At 40.5% G+C, this 23,239-nt stretch overlaps 1 protein-coding gene across 5 annotated transcripts in view; it reads right to left on the bottom strand.

Annotated features, from left to right (window-relative positions):
• Tp63 (tumor protein p63) overlaps positions 1–23,239 on the bottom strand; it is a 204,304-nt gene that overhangs the window by 114,043 nt on the left and 67,022 nt on the right. For all 5 annotated transcript variants that reach the window (XM_041677999.1, XM_041677997.1, XM_041677998.1 and 2 more), the window contains exons 2-3: positions 11,579–11,707; positions 10,718–10,850 (exon numbers count right to left, since the gene is read on the bottom strand). In XM_041677999.1, the coding sequence (XP_041533933.1) occupies positions 10,718–10,850; positions 11,579–11,707 (262 nt within the window). The remainder of the gene's footprint in view (positions 1–10,717; positions 10,851–11,578; positions 11,708–23,239) is intronic.

Genomic DNA, 23,239 nt, shown 5'->3' with positions numbered 1-23,239 from the left:
TTCATGTTCCCAGTCACTCCACTGGAAGAGAACAGTAAAAACACTCAATGACAACTGAGTAGCAACATATAAATGGTTAAGTAAAATAGGTATGTTTTCTAGTGAGTTCTGTGAGACCTCAACATAAGAAAGATTGATTACCTTGGTTTTCAAAAGAAGTCAAATTTCTGCAACAGTTTGGAAAAAACAGAAACCAGATAAACCTCTGTTATGATTTGTGGCATGAGTGATCCTGGCAAGTCCCAGGTGGGTGGGGATGTGCCAAGCAGAGAGAGCATTGGAATGGGGAGTTATTTAGTGGGTATTGAGAAGGTATGAGAGGATAGGGGTGTGTGTGGGAGGGAGGGAGGGAGGGAAGAGGAGGGGAGGGGAGGGGAGGGGAGGAGAGGAGAGGAGAGGAGAGGAGAGGAGAGAGACTGAAAGCTGCCTCTTCAGAAGGTGGGAAAGAGAAAGGGAAGAGAGTGGAGACCAGCTTGCCTCTGTCTGGAGTGATTGGGAGTGGGTGGAGCTTGTCTCTTAAAGGGACAGGGTACTGACAGGGAAGGCCAGCAAAATTATAACAACCTCAACCCTGTATAACTTTAAGTAGGAATGGCCAAGTCCCATTTCACAGTATGCTAACATGTCAGAAGTAACTCTCAATTTTAAAAAGGGATGAATATATAATAGAAATTTCATACTTTTTTTTTCTTTCATCAATAGTAACTGCCACTATTGAAATAAAAAAAAATCATAGTTTTGAAAGTGATCACATTTTAACCACACATATTTTACCACTGAGTAGCAGGCCCATGAGAAGTCCAGCTCTAACCACTCTGTGCTCAAAATTCTTATCTCAGGATTGTCTTCTGTAAGTAATAACAGTGACTTCCTCCACCATCCTGGGAGATAGACTCAGAAACATTCTGCACTTTTTCTTTTTGAATTTTTTATTCATTTTACATACCAATCACAGTTTCCCCTCCCACCCTCCTCACGGACCAAAATAGTGAGCAAGAGAGCTGGGTTAACTGCAGTCAGCTGTCTGTTTGCCTCCAGAGACTGAATTCTTCATATTACTTCTTACAGCAGCCAGAGAGATCTGGGAGCTCTCAGAAAGCTGGGCTTACCCCCAGAGCTCATGTTTATCAGAAATGTCTCCAGGGTCACTTGAAGCTTAGCTATCTCATCATGAAGGAAAGGTGTGTGCTGGGCACTAGCACATTTCCGAAGTTCCCATAATTCTCTAAGAGTTTTCCAAGTTTCTCCTGTTGAAACTCTGCCTCCTGGCTGAGGGAAAGCCCATATTCTTTCTTTTCAAATTGGCTTGCTAGGATGTCAACCTGCTGAGGTTCTGAGACCAAGCAAGGTCACAATCAGCTCTCCTGTGTCTGCTGAAATCCCCCTCTGTTTATCTGTCCTTTTCAACTTCGCCACTGTGACTGCAGGCACACTGAGCACAGTGTCTTAAGTAACTTTGCTGGGGTTACACCAGAGACAGGTGTTAAGGAAACTATTCCCCTGGGGCGATCATTTCAAACTCTCCCTCAGCAAAAGGAGAGGGAGGGGTAGAAGGGAAAGGGTTTCTTTTCAGATTAAAGCTGGGACTGCAAACACCTTCCCCCAGGCAATACATTCTCTGCCAGTGTGGGCTGCAGTTTACCCAAACACCAAAGCAAAAAGCAAACAGCCTCTTTTGTAAGGGAAGAGCTGTCAGCTGTCAAGTGATATTTGTGAATTTCTAGAGAAGAAAGAAAGAAAAGAAAACCCTTGCCCTTATTTTATTAAGCAGCCTGTTTGTTCAAGGTTGAAATGCATATGTGTGTTTAAGGTAAAGTCTCTCAGTTGGCACTCTGGAACAAAGTGATGTCTTCCTATTGGCTAGGCCATACAAAGAAGAAAATAGAAAAACAATCTGCTGTCGGGGACATCTAAACTCAGTCTGCACTAAGTGTAGAGTGAGCTTCCCCATACGCAGAATAGGTAATTACACACGGATTCCGTAGGACTCGCTAGAGCATTAATGGTTTGGTGGAATGTTTCCTTGCTCCCATGTTTTAAGTGTATGCACAGAGTGAACGAACACTCAGAGCTCAGCGGCCGAGGGGATTGCCAAGGCTTCTGCGGGAAAGGTTAAGAAGTGCTGGAGGAAAAGGAGAAAATGATGTAGCCATTCCCATGCCCAGGACAAACTCTAGACCCTGCGCACAGTTTTTCCACCATGTCTTTGGCACACTGTCCCCATCACAATTTGCCCACACATGGACTAGCTGCTCCGGTCCCCAAGAGGACTTACTTCTCTTCAGCCACAATAGATACCTCAGCCCTGTGAACCCTTCCGATAACATGACTAAGAGAAAAGGTGTCAGTAGAGGAGGCCTTTAAGCATGGTGTGCAATCGGTGGACACTTCTTCTACAGATGTCTGCATCTTTTCACAGAAGATACTGTAACACCAACATTATCTCCAGTTTGTAAACCTCCTCACAGGTAATGAATAGGCATAAATGGGCAGCAATAACAATAACAGAAAAAATCATGGAAACAGTCCTTTGCATATACAATTTTATCCAATAATTATGCATTGAAGTATCTATAAGAGAATATCCATATCTAAATATATTTCTAAAAATGTTTACCAATAGAAAAGTTAATGTATGGTAAATCTGAACAATCTACATTATAAGAATTAAGGTTTGTTTGTGAAGATTAGCAAATAAGTTCTATGATAGACATACAAAAGAACATTTTATAAAACTTATTTATTACATTCCAACCAGGGAAGAAGGAGAACATTTTATCTGGAACCTCCAGTGACCACACCTACAGGAATCCCAGAAGAATTTCCAACCAGGCAACTTACAGCCACTACACTCTCCTAAGAACCAGAGAGTGAAGAGAAACCAAGGGAGAAAACACCCATCCAACAAAGACAAAAGCAGATATCCCAAGAATTACAATCTTCCCAACCCCAGATGCCTAGACACTAGCATAAGATCAATAACAGGATAGTATGTCTCCACCTGAGCTGATCAACCCAACATAGTGGGGCCTAATGATTGCAACAGCGCTGAAGCACAAGGAAAAGACCTTAAAATAGCCTTTATGCATATGATAAAGGTCCTTAAATATTAAAGAAATAAACCCCGTAAAGAAGTCAATGAAAACACAAACAGTGGAAGGAAATGAAGAAAGCTGATCAAGATCTCAAAGTGGAAATAAATTAATAAGGAAAACTCAAACTGAGGGAAATCTGGAAATGAAAAATCTGAACCTGAACTTCAGAGGCAAGCCTCACCAACAGAATACAAGGGAGTGGAAGAGAGACTCTTAGGCATTAAAAACACTACAGAAAAAAAAATGGGTATGTCAATCAAAGAGAATGCTCAATCTAAAAAATCTAAAAAATTCTGGGACAAAACATCCAGGACATCTGAGGTAGTTTGAGAAAAAAAAAATCTAAGAATAATAGAAATAAAAGAAGAAGAAACACAGGTCAAAGGTGTAAAAAAACATTTTTTTAATTGTTTCTATTGGGCTATACATTTTTTTCTAATCCCCTCCCTTCCTCCCCTCTCCCCTTCTACTTCTCTGATAAAAAAATATTTTTTTCAAAAAAAAAAAAAAATCCCAGAAAAAATTTCCCTAACCTAAGGAAGAGATGTCTACCAAGGCACATGAAGCATGCAGAATATCAAACAAACTGGACAGGAAAATAAATTCCCCTTGTCAAGTAATATTCAAATCACTAAACATATTAAACAAAGAATTTTAAAATCTGCAAGGGAAAAAGACCAAATAATTTATAAAGGCAGAATTATTACAATAGCCCTGAATTATCAGTGGAAACTCTAAACGCCAGAAGGGCTTGCATAGATCTTTTACAGCCTCTCAGAGACCACAGATGTCAGCCCAGACTACTAGACCCAGCAAAACTTTCAATCACAATAGATGAGAAAATAAGACATTACATGAGAAAACTAAATTTAGGCAATATCTGTCTACAAATTCAGTCCTCCAGAAGGCATTAGTAGGAAAGACCAACATTAAGAGATTAACTACACCCAAGAAAACACAAGGAATAAATAATCTCAAACAAGGAAATTAAAAGAGGGAACACACACACCAAAAACAAACAACAAAGTTACAGTAATCAACAAACACTGTTCATTGGAAACTCACTCTCAACACCAATAGTCTCAATTCCCCAATAAAAAGACACAGACTAATGGAACAAATATGAAAACAGGATCCATCATCTGTTGCAATCAAGTAGCACACCTTAACATCACGTATCAGCATCACCTAAGATAAAAGGTTAGAAAAATATGCTTCAAATAAATGGACCTAAGAAGCAAGCTGAGGCAGTCATTTTAGTATCTGACAAAACAGACTCCAAACCAAAACTAAATTAGAGAGATGGGGAACGGGACTAAATAATCAAAGGAAAATCTACCAAGAAGATATTAAGAATTCCACCAAACAAAAGGGCACCCAAGTTCATAAAAGAAGTGCTAGTACAGTTTAAATCACATATTGTCCTTCAAACACTGATAGTAGGTAACTTCAATACCTGACTCTTACCAACAAGACAGGTCACCCAGACAAAAGCTAAACAGAAGAATTATGGAGCGATATAGATTTATATACATTATACATTACATACATTATAAACTAAATGGACCTAACAGCTATTTACAGAACATTGCACCCAAACATAAAAGAATGTACCTCCTTCTTATCACCTCCTGGAACTTATTCCAAAATTGAGCACATACTCAGACAGAAACCTACTCTTAAGAGCAGGCTTCATGCCCAGCATGAAGGTAAACAAGAAATTAATTCAATGGTATCATTGGAGCTACCTTGTCTCATAATGCCATGTCAGGACTTTCCCTTCTTATTTTGTAAAAATTTTATCTTATTATTTTTTTTACATAAAATTATATACATATATACTTTTCTTTTTTTACCCTATAGGTCCTTTTCACTCATATTATAGCTCCTGTTTAGTGTTTTTATGGTATACCTGTGTGTGTAAAAAAGTGGGTCTCTGTTTCTTGCTGTGTGAGGGTGGTGCACACCTTTAATCCATGGTCTATTATTTATGACATAATCCAAAATTACTTGTTTTTTTTTAACTAAAGAAGAATAGGAGAAAATTGCAATCTTCATGTGTATTATAATTGTGTAGGGATATACATACTTTTGAGAGTTATAAAGTTTTTTAAAATTTATTATTATCTAATTAGGCAAATTTATTAGTGTTATTCTTAAAGCATTACATATTTAATATATTTAAAGAGCTTATATACAAAACAGACAAATGATGACAAAAATAACAAGTTTTTGATTCTGTGTTTATATGTGAGGAACTCAGAATGAAGCAAATCACCATAATTCTCTTGGGTAAAGATTTGTGTTATTAGACTTTTCTATGCAAATGAGAACAGACATATTTGTAAATGCATGTTACTGGGGCCTCTTCATAGTTCCGAAGAAGCAGCTCCAACACCAGTTTCTCTAATGATACAATCCCATGATGCAATTTAGCAATGAAAGGTAAATCGTGTGGAACTTCATTGTTAGAGGAGGGCCGTTTGTTCTTCCCAGCAGCCTGACTAGCTTAGACCCGGAATAACCACACAGAAACTGTATTAATTAAATCTCTGCTTGGCCCATTAGTTCTAGCTTCTTAATGGCTAACTCTTACATGTCAATTTAACCCATCTCCATTAATCTGTGTATCGCCACGTGGCAGTAGCTTACCGGCGAATGTCTATCTCTGGTGGCAGCCCCTTGACTCTTCCAACTCCATATTCCTCCTCCCATGCTATAGGCTATGCCAGTTTTCTTTATTCATGAACCAATAAAATCAACACATAGATGGACGAACCTTCCTACACCACTTCCTTACATACATAAAGTATTCACTGACCATTTTTTAATGCTTTTAACCAAATCTACATACACTGAATTCAACGAGTTTCCTAAAAGACCAGAGAAGGGTATAGATGACAAAGAGGAAAGGCATGGAGTAAAAGATGGTGATGCTTTGGGAATGGCTCTAGAGGCCTCATAGGAGCCAGGATTGAAAGAGAAGAGAACTAATGATCACTTTTTTAGAGTAAGTTCTACCCATTGGTTCCAGGCTTAGCTGTGATGATGCACATCTCCAGAACCTGGGGACAAGGGTGCACAGGAAATGACAAATGAATGCGCCGCAGAGCTTTGTGGAGTCAGGAGAGGGCATATGCTAACTCCTGGATCTGACCTAAGTTAGCCAAAGCAATTTCTGTCAACAACTTCTAAATAGTTTGCTTCCCCCCAGAGGGTATGTAGTTAATACATATATAAATCTTAAAATTGTAGTTTTCCCCCAAACTGATAAGCATCTTATTTAATAAATAGCCCACAATTCTTCTCTTGAGTTCACTGCGTGGGCAGTTGAAAGTCAAACTTCGACACTCAGTAGCAGATGATGATGGCATGACATTATATATGCCAGAAACTGCTATGACTTTATTCTCAAAAACTAGAATATCAGTGTGGTTCAAAGTGCATTACATGTGGGTGCATTCATGTATGCATGTGTACCTGCAAGCTGGGACAGAGGAAAGGAAGAAATTAAGAGTATTAATAAAATCAGATCAATTCAAGACTGCACATGAGAATCGAACTTGTCTTTCTGTTCTGCTTCAAAAACACAGGCACTGTTTACTTTGAAAGCAGCCATTCTGGTAACTGAAGGGTAACTTAGCAATGTTCAGTGAGAATTGTAGTTTTCCCCCAAACTGATAAGCATCTTATTTAATAAATAGCCCACAATTCTTCTCTTGAGTTCACTGCGTGGGCAGTTGAAAGTCAAACTTCGACACTCAGTAGTCAATATAACAGGAGACAGAAAAACAGAAAGAATTTAGTTCTCTACAGTTGCAAAGCCAGTCAGATCCAATTGCTATTTATAGAACTTTCCACACAACAGAAGCAGAGCATGCAGACATGTACTTCAGTGGTATACTTCCGAACACTAATAGGTCAAAATTGAAGTTCCAAAAGAGGGTGAATATATTTAAAACTAAACAGAGACTGAAAAAGAAACACATTGAGTACACCAGTATTTGTTGGCTGCAGCTAAGGCAATGTCTAGTGGGAAATTTATTATTGTAAATGCTAACTTCTCCGAGAGAAAAAGATAATAATCAACTCACAAATATAAACTTCTAAGTGAGGAAGCTAGGATATTAGAGCTTTGATAGAGTGATGACTGTAAGAAAAGAAAGGAGAAGCAGGGGAGGAGGAAGAGCAAACAGAGAAAAGAGCAAGAAAATGAGAAAAAGGAGGAGGAAGATGAGAATGAGGAAGAGGAAAGGGGAAATGGTAAAGAAGGAAAAAATTTTGGGAAAAAAGGGAGAGGTGCGAAGTAAACCCAAACACACAGAAGTCAGGAAAGCAAACCAGAGACAAATGAGGTTGGACAAAGGAAAACATTAGGAAAAAGTTAAAGTAAAATGTGAGGTGTTTTTTTTGAAAGATAATCAAAATTGGTAAGTCTCTGGTACTGAAAGTTTCCAACATAATAAATAAAAATATAATTATCTTTTTGGTATTTAGAGAACACAAAGGAAATATTTCAAACAATTCTGTATGCATGGGTTTAGCAATTATGATTCAATTTATTATGTTCTCAAAAACTACATTTTGTCCAGACTCGCCCAAGATAAAATAATAGCAGCAGTCCAATAAAGACGTTCAATTTCTCGCTTCTGAAAAAAACTTATCAGACCTAGATGGTTTCACAGGTAAATTCTACCAAATATGTAAAAGGGAATATTATTCTATAAAGCTTTTCAATGTCAATCAACGTCTGTGCTGGGAATAGAACCCTAGTCCTCTGGAAGTGCATCCAGTGCTTTTAATGGCCAAGTTATCTCTCCATCTCTCAACACTGCAGTTTTTAATGCTCAAATTTTGCTTATATATACTCTTTAGTTGAATTTCTCAGTCTGACATCTTCATATTTCAGAGTTTCTTCAAGCTATGCTTTGGTGACATCAGTTTTGCAAATGTTGAATCATGTTGCCCCTTATAATCAATTTTACTCATATTCCAAAGCCTAATTACAAAGCACTCTTCTGTAACATATTGCTTGTCTTTCTCAATCTTAAAAAAATCAATACTTTGTCATGTTTCTACATTTGAGCAGATTTCATAGGCAACTTTATATTCATTTGCTTTTAATGCTAGCTGTTTCATGGTCTTCTTGGTGGGGGAGAACCAATGACTTCCTCATCTGCACCATAAGAAACATGCCATATGTAGTAGCTAAATAATAAGACTCTTTGGACTTGTATACAGGATGGAAATATTATATATATTTGGGTCATATAAGTAGGGTACTATGATATGTACTAGGACAGGTGCTATGGCATATTCTACCAAGCACACGCACGCACGCACACATGCACGCACGCGCGCGCGCACACACACACACACACACACACACAGTAGACGTCTATTGATATGTACAGCTGAAGACTTTTTAAGTGTATCTGGGATGAGTCAGTAAGGATTTATAAAAACAGAGAATTTTAGGTAATTACCACACAGTTTCCTTAAAGAAAACTCTGATTAATGTGAAGTATAGAGGAAAAATAAGTGCAAAATAGTTACTCGGCCAGCATCTGTCACTAAGAGAATGATTAACTGTTACTATTTAATACACATTTTGAACATATTAGAGGCATGCTTACACATATCCAAAGCAGGGCAAGATAGAGAAATAAAGTAATATATAAAACAATAGAATCAAGAATCATTAAGGCACTTGAAAATGCAGATTAAAACATGATTTTTTTGAGATATTTTACTCACCCTCACTCTTAACCCAATAGGACTAATTTTCAGAGGCATAAAACACATTCTAATTTTTAAAAAGATACACAGTATCTACAATTTGATACAATCTAATATAACATCCATACATTAACTTTCTTTGTTAATAATCAGACCAAAACATCATGATTCTATTTCTTGGCTATATGAAAAATCAGAAAAGACTAGAATGAATTTTTCAATTTCTGTCCTTAGCAATCTGACATGTCTTTTCATGCCCATTATAGAGTTGCATTTCTTATACGGTGAGAAAAGAATTGGCTGAGTTCCCAACTTATTAAAATACTGTATTGATGGGGAAAGCAATTTATGTGTAGACTTTACAAAGTATTTAGCAATTAACTGATAATGGAAATGTGAAAGACTGCTACTTCACAGTTGAAACAAGCCCCACACAGTAGCACAGCTGTTCTGAAGGACTGGGCATCTCTGGGACATCCTAACTCCTAATCCACAGAGCACAGCACTGCTACGGCATCCTGCACAAAGCCACTATTTCGCCATGCCTGCCGCTGAGGCCTGTTGTAATTTGGCCCTGTGTGTGTAACTGCCAATCATATTTAACTATGTGTGTACAGAGATAAAGATAAGAAGGTATTAGGATAGTGCTAGTATAGAAGTTGACAATTCATATTAAATTAGAATTTATGACAATTGTAAAATCTTTTGAATTGAAAACAGGGTATCTACAGAAAGGTAAGCTTGTTTATTTGTTGAAATTCATTTTTTCTCTCCTTCCATGGACACATCAATACAGCTGCCTCAAGGGCTTTCTTATTATTTTGTCCTCTCTGGCCAAGCCCTACTGCCTTCTTTCTGAACCTCTACTCTGTTCTTGAGAACTCCAATGACAAAAATGTGGTCCCTTATCCCCGAAAAGACATAGAAATAAACAGGTATAGTATTGTGTAACACAGAACATACCGAACGTTAGCATCACGGTTGCTTCAGAGGGATGGTATTTAATTCCAGGGGAGGGAGATAGTGACACAGAAAGGAATCCAGGAGAAAGCAAGGAGGGCAGTGAGGAGCAGGTAAGCACTGGACAGAGGGAGGGAAAATGTGGAAATGGTGTTTTGGAAGAGAATGTTTTCAACAGCAAAATGAAACAACAGGCTAGCCTGGAACGTTAGGAAACCAACTATGTCAGGGTCTAAATTAGAGTGATCATAGGGAATTTAAAAGCTTGTGATTTTAAACTTCCTAACTTTTGGTGTTCCGATGTGGCCAAGAGTCAGACTAGAAAATCTTTTCAGTACAAGAACACACAACTTCTTTAAGACAGGCAAACCTCTGCTGGGAATAATCTTTTTTTTTTCTCATTAGTATAGGTATTACTATTTTGATCTGTATCAAAACTAAAAGGAATGTTCCTGACCTAGCCAGAGATGGAAGTCATTGGTATTGGTTTGGCCATTAGCTAGCTAGGTCGCAGATCTAGCATCCTAACATTAGGACTGGCAAAGCCCAGACAATACAGCTTATTTTATCGCCTTTGTTCGTTTCCTGAGTGCATGCACAGAAGTTACTTCTTCCTTCAACATTACAGTGAAGCCAAGTGAGAAGAGCGGTTCCCACAGTGGCTGGATCTGGCCAGAATCAGTTCCAGTTTCTGCTTCTGTAGGAGTCTGAAAACCCTGGTGACATCATCCTCTCTAATTTAGGTTTAACATGAAGAACAACTCAGAAAACGACCAAACAAATGAAAAGAAAAAAACCAGCTGATCATTCCCCAGTTAACTCGGTTTGCTCTCTTCCCAATGTTCTGATCTGTTCGGAACCATTTTCTTTTGATTTGCCGATAGCCTGGCCCACACACTGAAGAGGAAGCTCAGGGTACTCACCCACATGGGGTCAGTGAGGTCTGAGTCTTGCATGCGAATACAATCCATGCTAATCTCAATCTTGTTTGTTGCACCATTTTCTGATGGTTCTTCCACAAAGTTCAAGTCGATGGGCTGTACTGAACATATGGGCCTAGCACAAAGAGGGAAGAAGGTGTATATCACAAACTGGGAGAAGCTACAAGGAACTTGACTACTTAACTAGTAATATTGAATATGCTCTGTCTCCATGTTGGCTTGTCCTTGCTTAGAAATCAAAAACCATTTCCCATATGAAGAATCGGAGGAAGGGCAAACTAAATCAGACTTGGCAAGTTGGAGGCATGATCTCTGCTAACTGACATGTAGGCCAACATGGATAGATTAGTGACAGAGCTATGTGTAGATCCTGGGATGTCAGCAGTGTGCGGGAAGCACTCTGGTGTCCCCTTTCATCTTCATAGTAACTTTACTAAAACCTGGTATCGATTAAAACAGTAATAACCATTTTTCACAGAGGGTTTAAATGACCACTGCAATGGGTGTTTCACCGCTGGGGATACGTCTTCAAGAAAAAAGAACAGGGTTTGAGTGCCAGACACCGTCACAGGGGAAGATGTTTTGGATTGTTCTGGGGAAAACATTTAGAATGTCTGCAGTGAGCTACTTGAAGACACTGATCTTCTTTTGGTATTGGAAACTAGAGAAAGAAAACTAATTTATTTCCAAAGCAGATATATTATCAAAGGCCTTAAGTTTATAAAGTATAACTTTTACTAACTGGTTTTTCAAAAAATATTCTGTAGTAAATGATATTTCAGCCATTTGTGTTCACTTATTCTTAAAGAGTTCAGGCACACTTCTTGATTAGATGATACTTACTGTTCCAGAAAATCCCAAATATGCTGGAACACTTCCGGGCTGAACAACTCACTTGTTTGGGAGCTCTGTGACATGGTGGATCGGTAATAACTTTCTTTCCAAGAGAAATGAGCTGGGGTTTCTACGAAACTTAAAAGGACAAAGAAAATGAAGCTAAGATTATAGTTTCCGAATTCATGACACTGGCTAATGAAATCAAACTCGAAACAATCTGGAAAACAGCAATGAGTCTCTACAGTTAGAAAGGCGAGTGTAGCCCCGTTCCTACGTTGCACAATTGGTGCTTCATTCGAAAGCAGCATGGACTACGTTCTGCATGAAATCACGGCAGGACTTCCAATGCGAGACAATCAAGTCTCCTTTATCACATTCATCTCTCTTAATTAATAGCATTGTTACTGTATGCTATACTTACACTTCCCAACAGAGTGTAGATTTCAAAAAGAAAACAAACACCCCTTCATTAAATCTGTCGGCAAGTCTGGCCTATCATTACGCCTTTTTTATAAGAGCCTCAAATGGTTATCTGCCCTTTCTGCCTCCAGGAGGCAAGAGGTAGAATTGAAAAACAGAAGTGATTTCAGAGAATTTAAATTTCACCCTCAGATTAACAACTTCTCTTGTAGCTACAATTTTAGCATCACACTCTCGGACAATAAGTATAAGCTCTTGGACCTAAGGCTTTATTTTTTTTTAATCGCTAGTTGTTTACCAGCGTGTGTGCGGAGGTGTTGCTTAATTGGAGTTAGAATTCATGGGTTAACTAAGGGATAAACAAACACCAGGATACTGGGCCAATTAATGCCACTTCAATTTGTTCGTTTTGCTGCTAGGTCCTCAAGTATGCCTTTTTTTTTTTAAAAAATTCAACTCTGATCCCTGTTTATCTAGAGTGAATCTCCAGCTTCCACAGTTGATATATTCTCCATGTCTGAATATTATCTGCCTAGATAATCTGGGTAGTGATTTGCTATAATGATCAGGAGGCTAATTTTACTTCAGAATGAAATCAGTTAGCTCTTAAATCATTGCTCTTCATATAAAAATTAATTAAAGTGATAGTGTCCAAGGACAGTAAATCCTCTTCCCTTTCAAACATTTATTCTATATTCGCTTTACATAGTAGGAGATTACAGTACTGCGGTTATAAATAAGTGACACTAACCTACCTCATCAGTACATTGATCAGGTTACATATATAAAATAATGAATAAAATATGCCTTGTTCACCAAGAAGCATATGAGTATTGAAAATAAAAAAAAAATTGAGTATGACTGTCTCAGTCCTCTGGGAGGTCATGGTGGAGGCAAGAGCAAAACAAATCCATAATAAACTTGGTGAGTATAAACATCTCTATTAAATCATCATATATAATTTCTGCAAGACCAAAGGAAGAGCCTAGTGGCTGAGGGAGAATAAGCCAGCGTAGTAAGCGCTAAGGTGCAGAGTAGGTAGAAGAGCAAGGAGGCCAATCAGGTGTCTGTCTCTTCCACTTGGGGCTACAGTCAAAGATGAAGTGCTAAGATGGACAATAACTGGGTGCATGCGAAACAGTTTGATGTAACTCCGTGTTAAGGCCGTGTAAGATGCTGGACACAGAATGTGGAGCTATGCAGTTGATGAGGATACGAAATTTACATGCTGTGTCTAAACAAGGGCGGGCACTAAAACTTCCAACGAAAGGCCCTTTGCTAAGCTATTCTTTCAAGATTTCGTTTTCATTTGAAACGTGTGTACATTCCTGTGACTTTGTGGATATAAGTGCAGGAGTGCAGGTATCAGTGGATCCAGAAAAGGAAACTGGATCTCATAGAGAGGGAGTTACATGTGGTTGTGAGCTACCAGGTGTGGTTACTGAGAACCAAACCCTGCAAGGTCCGTAAATACTCTCGTCCACTGAGCCGTTTCAGCAGTACCTTTTAAGCTATTTTAAATGGACGTCTTGTCTCAAGATTATAATTACAGAATCATAAATGATTATGATAAATACTATAGGGAGATCTTAAGTATTCTTTATGCAGTTTTGCCTAATGGAAGTATCTCACAAAAAAAAAAAAACACCATCTACTGACATAGCTAGGCCACGACTTTAATGAGATTCACAAATCTGTCCCAGAAATTCTTAGTGTCACTCTCATTTGTGTGTGTGTTGTATGTGTGTGTGTGGTGTGTGTATATGTGGTGTATGCACTCAAGTTTACATGTTTATCACTGTTTAGGGCAATATACACTACCTCCACAAGGCTAAAGGATTTGAACCATGCAATGGATGCAATCAGAATATCTGTCTGGATACTGCATGGAGGAAGGACTTAAAGTGATTGTTTAGAAAATTGTCATTAACAACCTAGGTAAGAAAACAGGAAGAGGACAAAATATTTATACAATTCAAACTCTAAAATGAACATAAATGGTCACAGGAATAGTCATATATATGTGAGACTGGCTAGGTCAGGAGACAGATATGAGGGGGAAAAACCATACATATATCCCAGGAGCAATTTCTTCCAATGGTCAGTGTGTGCTTCATTGCTGTTAAACACCCCTGAAGTTGTAGTTAGGGTCCTCCAATTACATCAGAAACAAAGATACAAAGGAAACTTCCCCAACTGTCACACAGGGACACTAATGAAGAATCTAAATTAACATAAACCACTCTGATATCATAATATCATTTGGAATGTACTTTGACTGCCTGTCCCCAACCATGCTCCTGTGGGCTCTTAAAAAGAACCTGGATATGAATATCCTAAAATGTGGCTGTAGGCGTGGCTCGGTGCTCTCCCAGAGGACTTGAGTTTGGTGCCCAACACCTCTGTCTGGTGGCTCACGACCACCTATAACTCTAGTTCCAGTGGATTTAATTCCCTCTTCTGGGATCTTTGGGCACCTGCACACAGACAATATGGATGGACGGACAGACACACACACACACACACACACACACACACACACACACACACACACCTTTTTTTTTTTTAAAGGCAACATCTAGAACTTAAAAGAAGATCCAGTTCTCTAGTCCTCCGTAACCTGAGATGGGGAAGAGGGATACTTTTTATCAGTAGTATATCACCTATCTCGTGCATATTCATTCATAACATTCCTTTAAATTATGTAATGCAGAACCCAGTGGGCAGGTACCAGCATCTTCTGACATACTCCTCCCTTCTGTTCAGTGGCTACAGTCTGTTTCTAGAGCATGCTGTCCTGTGCTTCACTTTGCTAAATAAACTTCCTCTCAAACTGGGTGGATTTTTTTTTTTCCTCTCTAAGAATCTAAAAATCTAGAAATGCATGCCCGGTAAAATACTGACCTCCTAATGGAGAGGAGGAAACGATAGGGGAAGGCAGGTGCAGGGGTGGTGAGGGGAGAGAAAAGGAAGGTGGAGGAGGCGAGAAGAGTTCAAGGCTATGTAGGATGCATTCATGCATCTCCTTTGCAAGCAGAGTTAGTTTGTGGTTCAGTGTCTCAGCTTGCAAACATCACAGGGTGGGGGGTTGGAGAGGTCACCCAGGGCCATAGGGCATGAAGGGTGAATCAGTAAACACCGCCCATCGTTTAATTCCTTGCCTATGGGTGAATCTCAGTATCAATTACTCATGCAACAATGGCTCCCTTCAAAGGTCTCTGTCAAAGCAGTCACGCCCGAACACTGGAAGTCTGAAGATGTATTTTTTTACAACTTTTTTTTTTTAAGAACCATCCTTTACTCTTTATACTAATTCAGAAAGAACTACTGTGTGTGTGTGTGTGTGTGTGTGTGTGTGTGTGTGTGTGTGTGTGTAGGAGTTACTGGAAAAATGGAAAACACATATCAATCAACAGTTGGCACCTTCTTTTGCTTTCTCATTGCCCCATCAAGCATAACTTCTGCTCGATTTTGTTCATTTACTACATGGAAAGGCTGAACGAAAACACCAAACCAGAGAACAACCAGGCCAGTGCTGTTGTGCTCTAACTTGGCTCCTTCCACACCATCTTTAAAAATACATTAGGACATGTGATGCTAAAACTTTCACACCTAAGCCAACCTATGGCTTCTTAGCAGTGCCTGTGCTTATCATCTGCCCAAGAGCATAACTATGGGAAATTAATTTTAATAATAACGTCTCCCTGTTTCCCTTCAGAACATATAGATATAAATGTATAAACCTAGAAATTCACTTGATTCTACTCAAGTGTGCCTTAAATTAGGTAACAGAAAAAGTAATAGTTAGCAAGGCAAGCTGGGGAAGCTTCTGGTTGCTGCTAGATTTCCTGCCTCAAAGAGCCCTTGATCAGATCTCAGTCCCCACAAGAGAAAGGATAGCAACTTTTCTAGAAGTCTCTCCAGCAGCTAGGCTCACACTGGAACTCACATGGGCTCTGGGCATGTGTTCATGCCTGAGTCCCAGCCATGAAGGAGGAGCAAGCAGCCCTTCTAAGAACCTCCTCCCCAGCAGCTAGGCTCACACTGGAACTCACATGGGCTGCGGGGATGTGCTCATGTTCATGCGTGAGTCTCAGCTATGAAGGATGGTTAGCATACCAAGTGCATCCTGTCTCATTAACATCACAGCACAGCTGAGGTCCCAACAGCAGGAACTGCCTCAAGATCCATTGTTGTTGCTGCAGTGTTGGCTGCAGAGAACAGGAGGTTCACTTCCCCGGGACTTTCCAAGCAATGGTTAATCACAGCTATTACTTTAACGTATTATTATGAAATATATTGAAAAGAAAGTTACACTAAAATACAAAGGTGATTGATAGATACTGACAACTCATCTCCTCTTAATCGTTTCCATCCATCTGAAAGCCAGTTTAAAAAGAAATATGGTAGACTGACTTCGGTAAAAATAAAATAATCAGTGAATTCAGGACCATCCCTCTGAAATAATGCACATAATATACTTGGTGATACGTTTCATATGCAAGGGACTCAGCCATCTACAGAGATTCTAGCATGTGGGAAACCAAGCAGAGGGGTTATCTAATAAAAAGAGCATGTTGCTTTTTTGAAAGTTTTTTTTCATATACTATTAGTAGAGTGTTTTTAAGTTTTTCTTAATTTTTACCCATTCTCATAACACTTTGCGCACAAATTTCTAATTTCCTACTGGTCTGTGTCTATCTTAGCAGCAGAAAAGCCAACACGGGTCGGTCCTTTCAGTTTGTGCTCTGCCGCTCTGAGGACAGGCAGCAAAGCATTGCTATGGATTAAGGCAAGATCTCCAAATGGGGCCTGCTTTTCCAGTTATGCAGAGGCCCTCTAGCCTCAGAGAGGAGAAGCAGGTTATTCAAGTTCACTCAGGCAATAAATGATAAAGCTGAGACTTAAATACAAGATTGTGTTGCTTCAAAGTCATGCCTTATTAAATCGCAGATATAATATCTACTTTTCATTCCCCATAAAACTTTGGAAGCATGGCATTTTAATATTTAGGAGATTTTTTTTAACGTTAAAAAAATCTGCTGAATCTATTTTGTCACAATAGGTATCCTTTGCCAATAGGATGGGCATGAGGTGACATTAAAAACTATGATCATAAGTGAATAATGCCCCTATAACTGCCATCTAAGACCCTGTGCAGCTCTGGTAGAATAGATATGCCTGTCCCGTCCTTTCTTACTTGCGAAATAAGTGCGTTTAGTAGTAGGCACAGAGGAGTCTGAGCTGGAGCTGGCCTACAAAGAAAAGAACAACCCAAGCCTTTCAGAAAAAAATGGGCCTAGAGATAAAAAACTCTGCCAGGCCTGGAGTGGGTGGGAATTCCACCACCAGCCAAATCAGAATCGTTTCTCTTTTGAAACAGTTGGGGGAAAGGTTTTAACTCCATTTTCATCCTGTACTTAAGCAAACCAAAGGCAACTGTCTTTGTAAGAGAGGACAGGGAGAATCTTGAGTTCAGGTCCCCTTCTGTCAACACAGAACCCAGTAGATGTGTATTTTCTGGACTTGTTTCATCTTCAACATAAAACTGGACCACTACATCAGGAAACAGAAATCAGTAGCCTTTCTCTCCCCAGTTTGGTGAAACTGTAAATATGTCCACACTCTTTGTACCAATTTGCTTCCTGAATTCTCTGAAATACAGGGAAGTCATGGCTAGGAACCCATAACAGCACCTGTAGGGGTGACTCACAAAGGTATGGGGAGAGGCTCTGATGTAGTTCAGCCTTGAGCAGTCGCACAGCCTTGGGATCAATCCTCAGCATCAGCTCAGGGGAGCAAGGGTGGTGGGGAAGGGAGTCTACACATGGAGTGTGAAAATATAGCCAACAACTTCCCTAGTGCTCAAGAGACCTTGATCACTCCAATACTCAGGGAGTCTCTCCAGCTCTCAGATAAAAGTCTATCCAAACTCTGAGGTTGACTTCTCATTCTAATATCTACCTATTGGTTGATAGCTTCTTACTAACTTCTCTAGACCTCTGAAGCATTTAGATCGCATAACTCCTTTTACATTTTTATCTCAGAAACCCTTAAAATCTTTGAGTTCCACTACTATGATCATAATAATTAGCATCATTAGGAATACAAATATTAACAAATAATATCTAGCTTTAAGGAGGCCAAAGAACGTCTTGAAGCCTTTTGGCACATTGTCTTCTTTCTCATAACCACCACCCTCTAAAGGCCCCAAATGACTAGATTTACTCTTAGTACTGGGTAAAGCAAACCTCCTCACCATGACTTAGTAACTTGAAGTCAGTCCCATTAGCATATTTGCTTCCTTCGGTGGCAGTTTTTCCTCTACCATCATGTTGAAAAGAATCAATGTTTCTTGTCTTTCCATTTGTGGAGGTTACTTTTGATTGACACTTGATTGGCTTAACAAACACATAGGGGATTAGTGGAAGACCTCTCCAAGGATAGTTGGGACAGTATGTCCACAGGCAGTTTTCAAAAGGGCTCTGATCAATTCAATGGTTAATATTTTATATATTCATAATATAATTGATTCATTAAAAGTTAATGAAAACTATGAGGTGGGCATAGTTGAAGGAAATATGTTACCTTGATGTGTTCCTGGAGTAACATTTTGCTCTGGTCCTTTCTATAGTCTTTTTCAATTCTGTGTGCGTGTGTGTGTGTGTGTGTGTGTGTGTGTGTGTGTTCGCGCGCGCGCGTGTGTGTATGTGTGTGTGCATATGTGTGTGTTATACATGTGTTCATGTGTCCACATGTGTGTGAAGTGATGTCTACATGTGTCCACATATGTGTTGAGGCCCAAAGCTGATGCTGGTAGTCTCCCCCAATAGTTATTCACATTATGCTTTAAGGCAGGCTCTATCTATGAACCTGGAGCACATAGATAGTCTAGCCAGATTTGCCCCATCCCTGCTAACCAAGTGCTGGATTCACAGGCAGGTTGCTGCTTTCAGTGGGCACGTGAGCTCTGGGGTTCTATTATTCCTCATGCCTACTACTGGTACAAGCAAGCACATTGCCTCCTGAGCCATCTCCTCAGTCCTATTTCTTATTTCTAGTCCCTGTCCACCAAGAGTAAACAATAGCCCATCTCACATGTTCCGATTACCAGTATACAATGCCAAGTAGCTGTGGAGAAAATGGAAACTCCATGCTGTCCAATACAATTCTGATTCAAAAGATGGATACTCTGAGCCTTGGAGCCAAAACAAATCTTCCATCTCTTGTCCAAGCTAGATTTTTGTCACAACATCAAGAGGAGTAGTTAACACATCTTCTACTCTGATGCAAATCCACTCATCAGCTTTACTCTTACAAAGAAGAGCATCTGGAGCACATCCTAGGCCTCAATTGATCTCAATTTGCCCTCATTTATGGAGCATCAGAATCAAAGGGGTTCTCCCAACAAACACTGAAGTGATTAATATTAGGACGAATCTCCTATATGCCCATTTCTCTACTATTCAGTCATTTGCATAATTAGTAGCTTCCTTTCAGAAGACTCCCCTTTCCCACCACAATCTTCCTTAAGACTCCGTTTCTATGCACTCCAAAAGCCAACACACAACCTGATTATGAGAAAGCACCTCTAACTTTCACATCTTGGTTTCACTTTCTGTCATAGCCAATTCTACTTTGAAGGCAATGATGCTCTCTCTGTCTATAGCTCCCTTCTCTTATTACCCTGTTCCATTATAGCTTCTTTCTGGTTTCTTTCCACTTGTTGCTATTCTCTCCCAAACTATGAGGCTACATGATGCTCAGTCTTCCCCAGCTCAGAGCCTGCACTCATTAACTTAGCCCCCCTTTGCCCTCATTCCCTTCGGGGATCATTCTATTTCACTGCCACTAAATCATTGTGGAGCCTTTGTTCCTTCGTGCTTAGACTCCTATCTTGCCATGTGGGAGAAGTTTTAACAGTATTTGGAGTTTGGCTTCCGGAGACAAGAAACACCTTTTAGCCTCTGTTCTTTCTGCTTGTACTTTTCAGCATAGTGGGAACGCAAGTACTTGTCAACGGAAACATTTGAGCAGTGGACCAAATGCTGTGGCACCAGCAGCTAGAGCCAAAACAGCAGCTAGCATCCCAGTGCTCCTGTTAGGGAGGTGCCCTGCAAAGCACCCAGCAAGCCTTGTTCAGTTTCACAATGCCCTTTGATGCAGACACCAACATTCTCAAATCTTACAGATAAGACTCTGCTCAAGGCCATGTGTGGATTCAGAGGATGGGGATGATGTTTATAAGGCCATGGCTTCATAGTCACTAGATCACCATCCTCAAGGCTAATCAAAGCCCCAGTTTCCTTAACTATACCCACCAGGACAAAATGAGGTCTCTAGGCACAAGGAAGACCTCAAACCTAAGCTAAGAGGCTACTGACTCTCAAATCTAAGCTAAGAGGCTACTGACTTCTCTAGTAGGAGGATGGAATCTTCACCCTGTAGAGGTAAGGAGAATTATGGGAGTATTTTGGGGGAATGCCAGTTTTGATCCCGATGATGTGGTATGAACCTGATCTGATGTATAGGCCTGTCATGAAGGCTGAAGGCAAAAGGCCCCAAGCTCAAGGGTATCCTGAACAGTTAAACAACACCTTATCTGGAAATAAACAGTAGAAAAGGGACTAGGGCTATATCATCAATATAGCTCAATGCTGCAATGTCTTGTACCAACAGATAGACAGACAGAGAGATAATGTGTGGCATAAGACTTAAAAATCTGCACCTTAAAGACAGAGTGTATAAGAACTCACACCTTGAGGATTCAGTTAATTTTCAGTCTGTCTAGAGTTCAGAACACTTTTATAAAAATTAAATTTTCCCTAAATATCCATCCTCAGGACGGCAATGAGTCACAGACATGTCCCTATGGAAAGCACATTACAAGTGTTTCTGGAAGCAATAGGGGGATTGAACCCCGAGCCTTGAGCATGCTAAGGAATCTATACCACTCCCCTATACCCCGGCCCTCAGACACCATTTCAGTTCTAAACAAAATCACGGAGGGCAATGATTACAATGCTGTAGAACACAAGTAACCTGCTAAGCATTTTCTAAATACTTTTGGCTCTAAACTCATTTGATCCTTTCAACACCTTATGATAACATTTTGCTAGTCGATTCTTCTCTTGAAAGGTGAGGAAACGAGGGTATGTACAGCAGTCAGCTTCCACAAAAGGAGCCCACGTGGATGGAGATTGGAATAGGTTTAAACCTAGTGAGATGGAAGCACTGCCCATGTCCCTAGGTCTCACACTATGCTGCGTCTGCCAGTCATGGACCACATAGAGCTCTGGACACAGGTTAGAGCTGTGCCTACTGTTCAGCCCTAATGGCAGCTTTCAGTGCCTGGGATCTTGGGCAAGTTCTTTGCCATCTGGGGTTCACATTCATCCTCAGTGAAAGGAGGTGGGTGACTTTAGATGAATTCCAAGATGCCCTGTTCCAAACACTGTAGCGTTCATCTTTACTGTGTTATTGATCCACCAGGACTGAATGGCTCCTGACAGAAACACACACACACACACACACACACACACACACACACACACACACGCCAACACTGTCCTGCTATTGTTGCCACTACTTCTACCTGTCAATTCAAACTGCTCCTCTCTAAGTCATTTCCCCTTGTCAAGCAAATGTCCCATGGACCAGCAGCCTAGAGAGAGGGTTGCTCTGTCTTCATAAAGTTCACTTGTTCTGACACCTGTCAGCTGAATTTAATCTGACTCTGTAGGGCTTTCACCTGAGTCTATGGGAGCCTCACCCTTCTCGCTGGAGCTCAGCAGCCTCTGGCCACTCCTTTCTGAGCTTAGGCCCCAGTGAACCCTGCCGCCAATGCATCCCCAGCCCCCTCCCCTGCCTGTCCTTCTTGCCTACTGCTTTTTTGCCATGCTCCTACTCTAGGCTTAACCTCTCCGGCTTCCCTTAGCCCTAATTTCTCAAACCTGGCAATGCCTTAGAATACCTGGGATGTTTAAAATGCAAATGGCTGAACCTAACCCCTACCCAAGTAAGTCAACAGTTAGAAGAGTACAACCTTGGGATAAGGTGTTTTTCAGAACTTTGGGGTTCCGCAGGAAGGACTAAGGTGTGGGATGGCAGAAAAACATCGTCAGGCTCTCCTGATTTCCATACCCAGAAGACAATCACCCTGGCAGGTGGACCAACCTCATTCCAGAGGAGGGAAGTCTGGGCATGTGAAGTAATCAAGTAGGGGCTTCTCGGAAGCAGCTTTAAGAAACAAAGTCGTAAATGATATATAAGGTCCAGTGCAGTACTATCCTGTCCTGTCGTTTGCCTTCTTCACCCCCCCACCCCCAAGCCTCAGGCTGTTTACTGTGTACTGCCCCGAGTTCATCTCTGACCCCGGAGAACAGAGATACTACCCTACTACACTAGCTGATGAGGTGACCATGAGGGTCCCTGTCCCTCTTTAGGCTGCATTTAGCTGGCTACTGGATTACTAAAGAATCGCTGATTTTTCCCCCCGTTCCATTATTCTGATACTTTAAGGCCTGCAGCTCATCGCCCTTCACGATTACAAAAGCAGCCCCAGTTCTTTCTGATTCAGCTGACAACAGGGATTCCGCCAGTAAAGCAATTCATGGCACCTGCTGAAGAACGCCTGGTCCCAGCACCGTGGCCTGCACAAGGCCCACTCCCTCGCTACACCCAGAGCTCTCGCCGCAGTTTTTGGAACAAAATCCGAATCACCACATAAAACCTCCCAGGGTGTAGCCATGACAATTCCTTCTGAGGGTAGCTCCTCTTGCAGCTAGGGGATTCTCACCTCCTCAGATGTCTTTATGAACGCGGCTCAAAGAGCCTAGGTTGTAGACTCCGCGCTCTCCCTTCATCCGCCTGCTGATGCATTCTGGGAAATTACTGTGCACCCCAGCTGCAGGGATTCTTTCTGTGTGTTTGCGTGCCTTGCTAAGAGGGACAAACCCGGACATCTATAAGTAGAGACTGCCTCTCCCCTCCCTGGTGGGAATCCTTGGCTTTGAGAGACGTTGCCACAGAAGCTGGAAGCTTCATATGGGTGTTTTTAATTTTTCTCCCGCAAATAAACTAACAATTCAACAGTGATAATGAGGACCATATTTGACAGTATAAAAACTTAAAGCCAGGAGTCTTTATGGGTGTATTTTTAATACTATATTTTCTATTAATTCTTTGAGAATTTAATACAACAAATTTGGATCACAGTCACCCCAACTCCCCCAGATGTACCCCTTT

The sequence above is a fragment of the Microtus oregoni genome, unplaced genomic scaffold (genome assembly GCF_018167655.1).
Source record: "Microtus oregoni isolate MIOR12 unplaced genomic scaffold, Mior012 000029F_ref0000214, whole genome shotgun sequence".
Classification (NCBI taxonomy): Eukaryota; Metazoa; Chordata; class Mammalia; order Rodentia; family Cricetidae; genus Microtus; species Microtus oregoni.
This window is presented reverse-complemented; position numbering and strand designations above follow the sequence as displayed.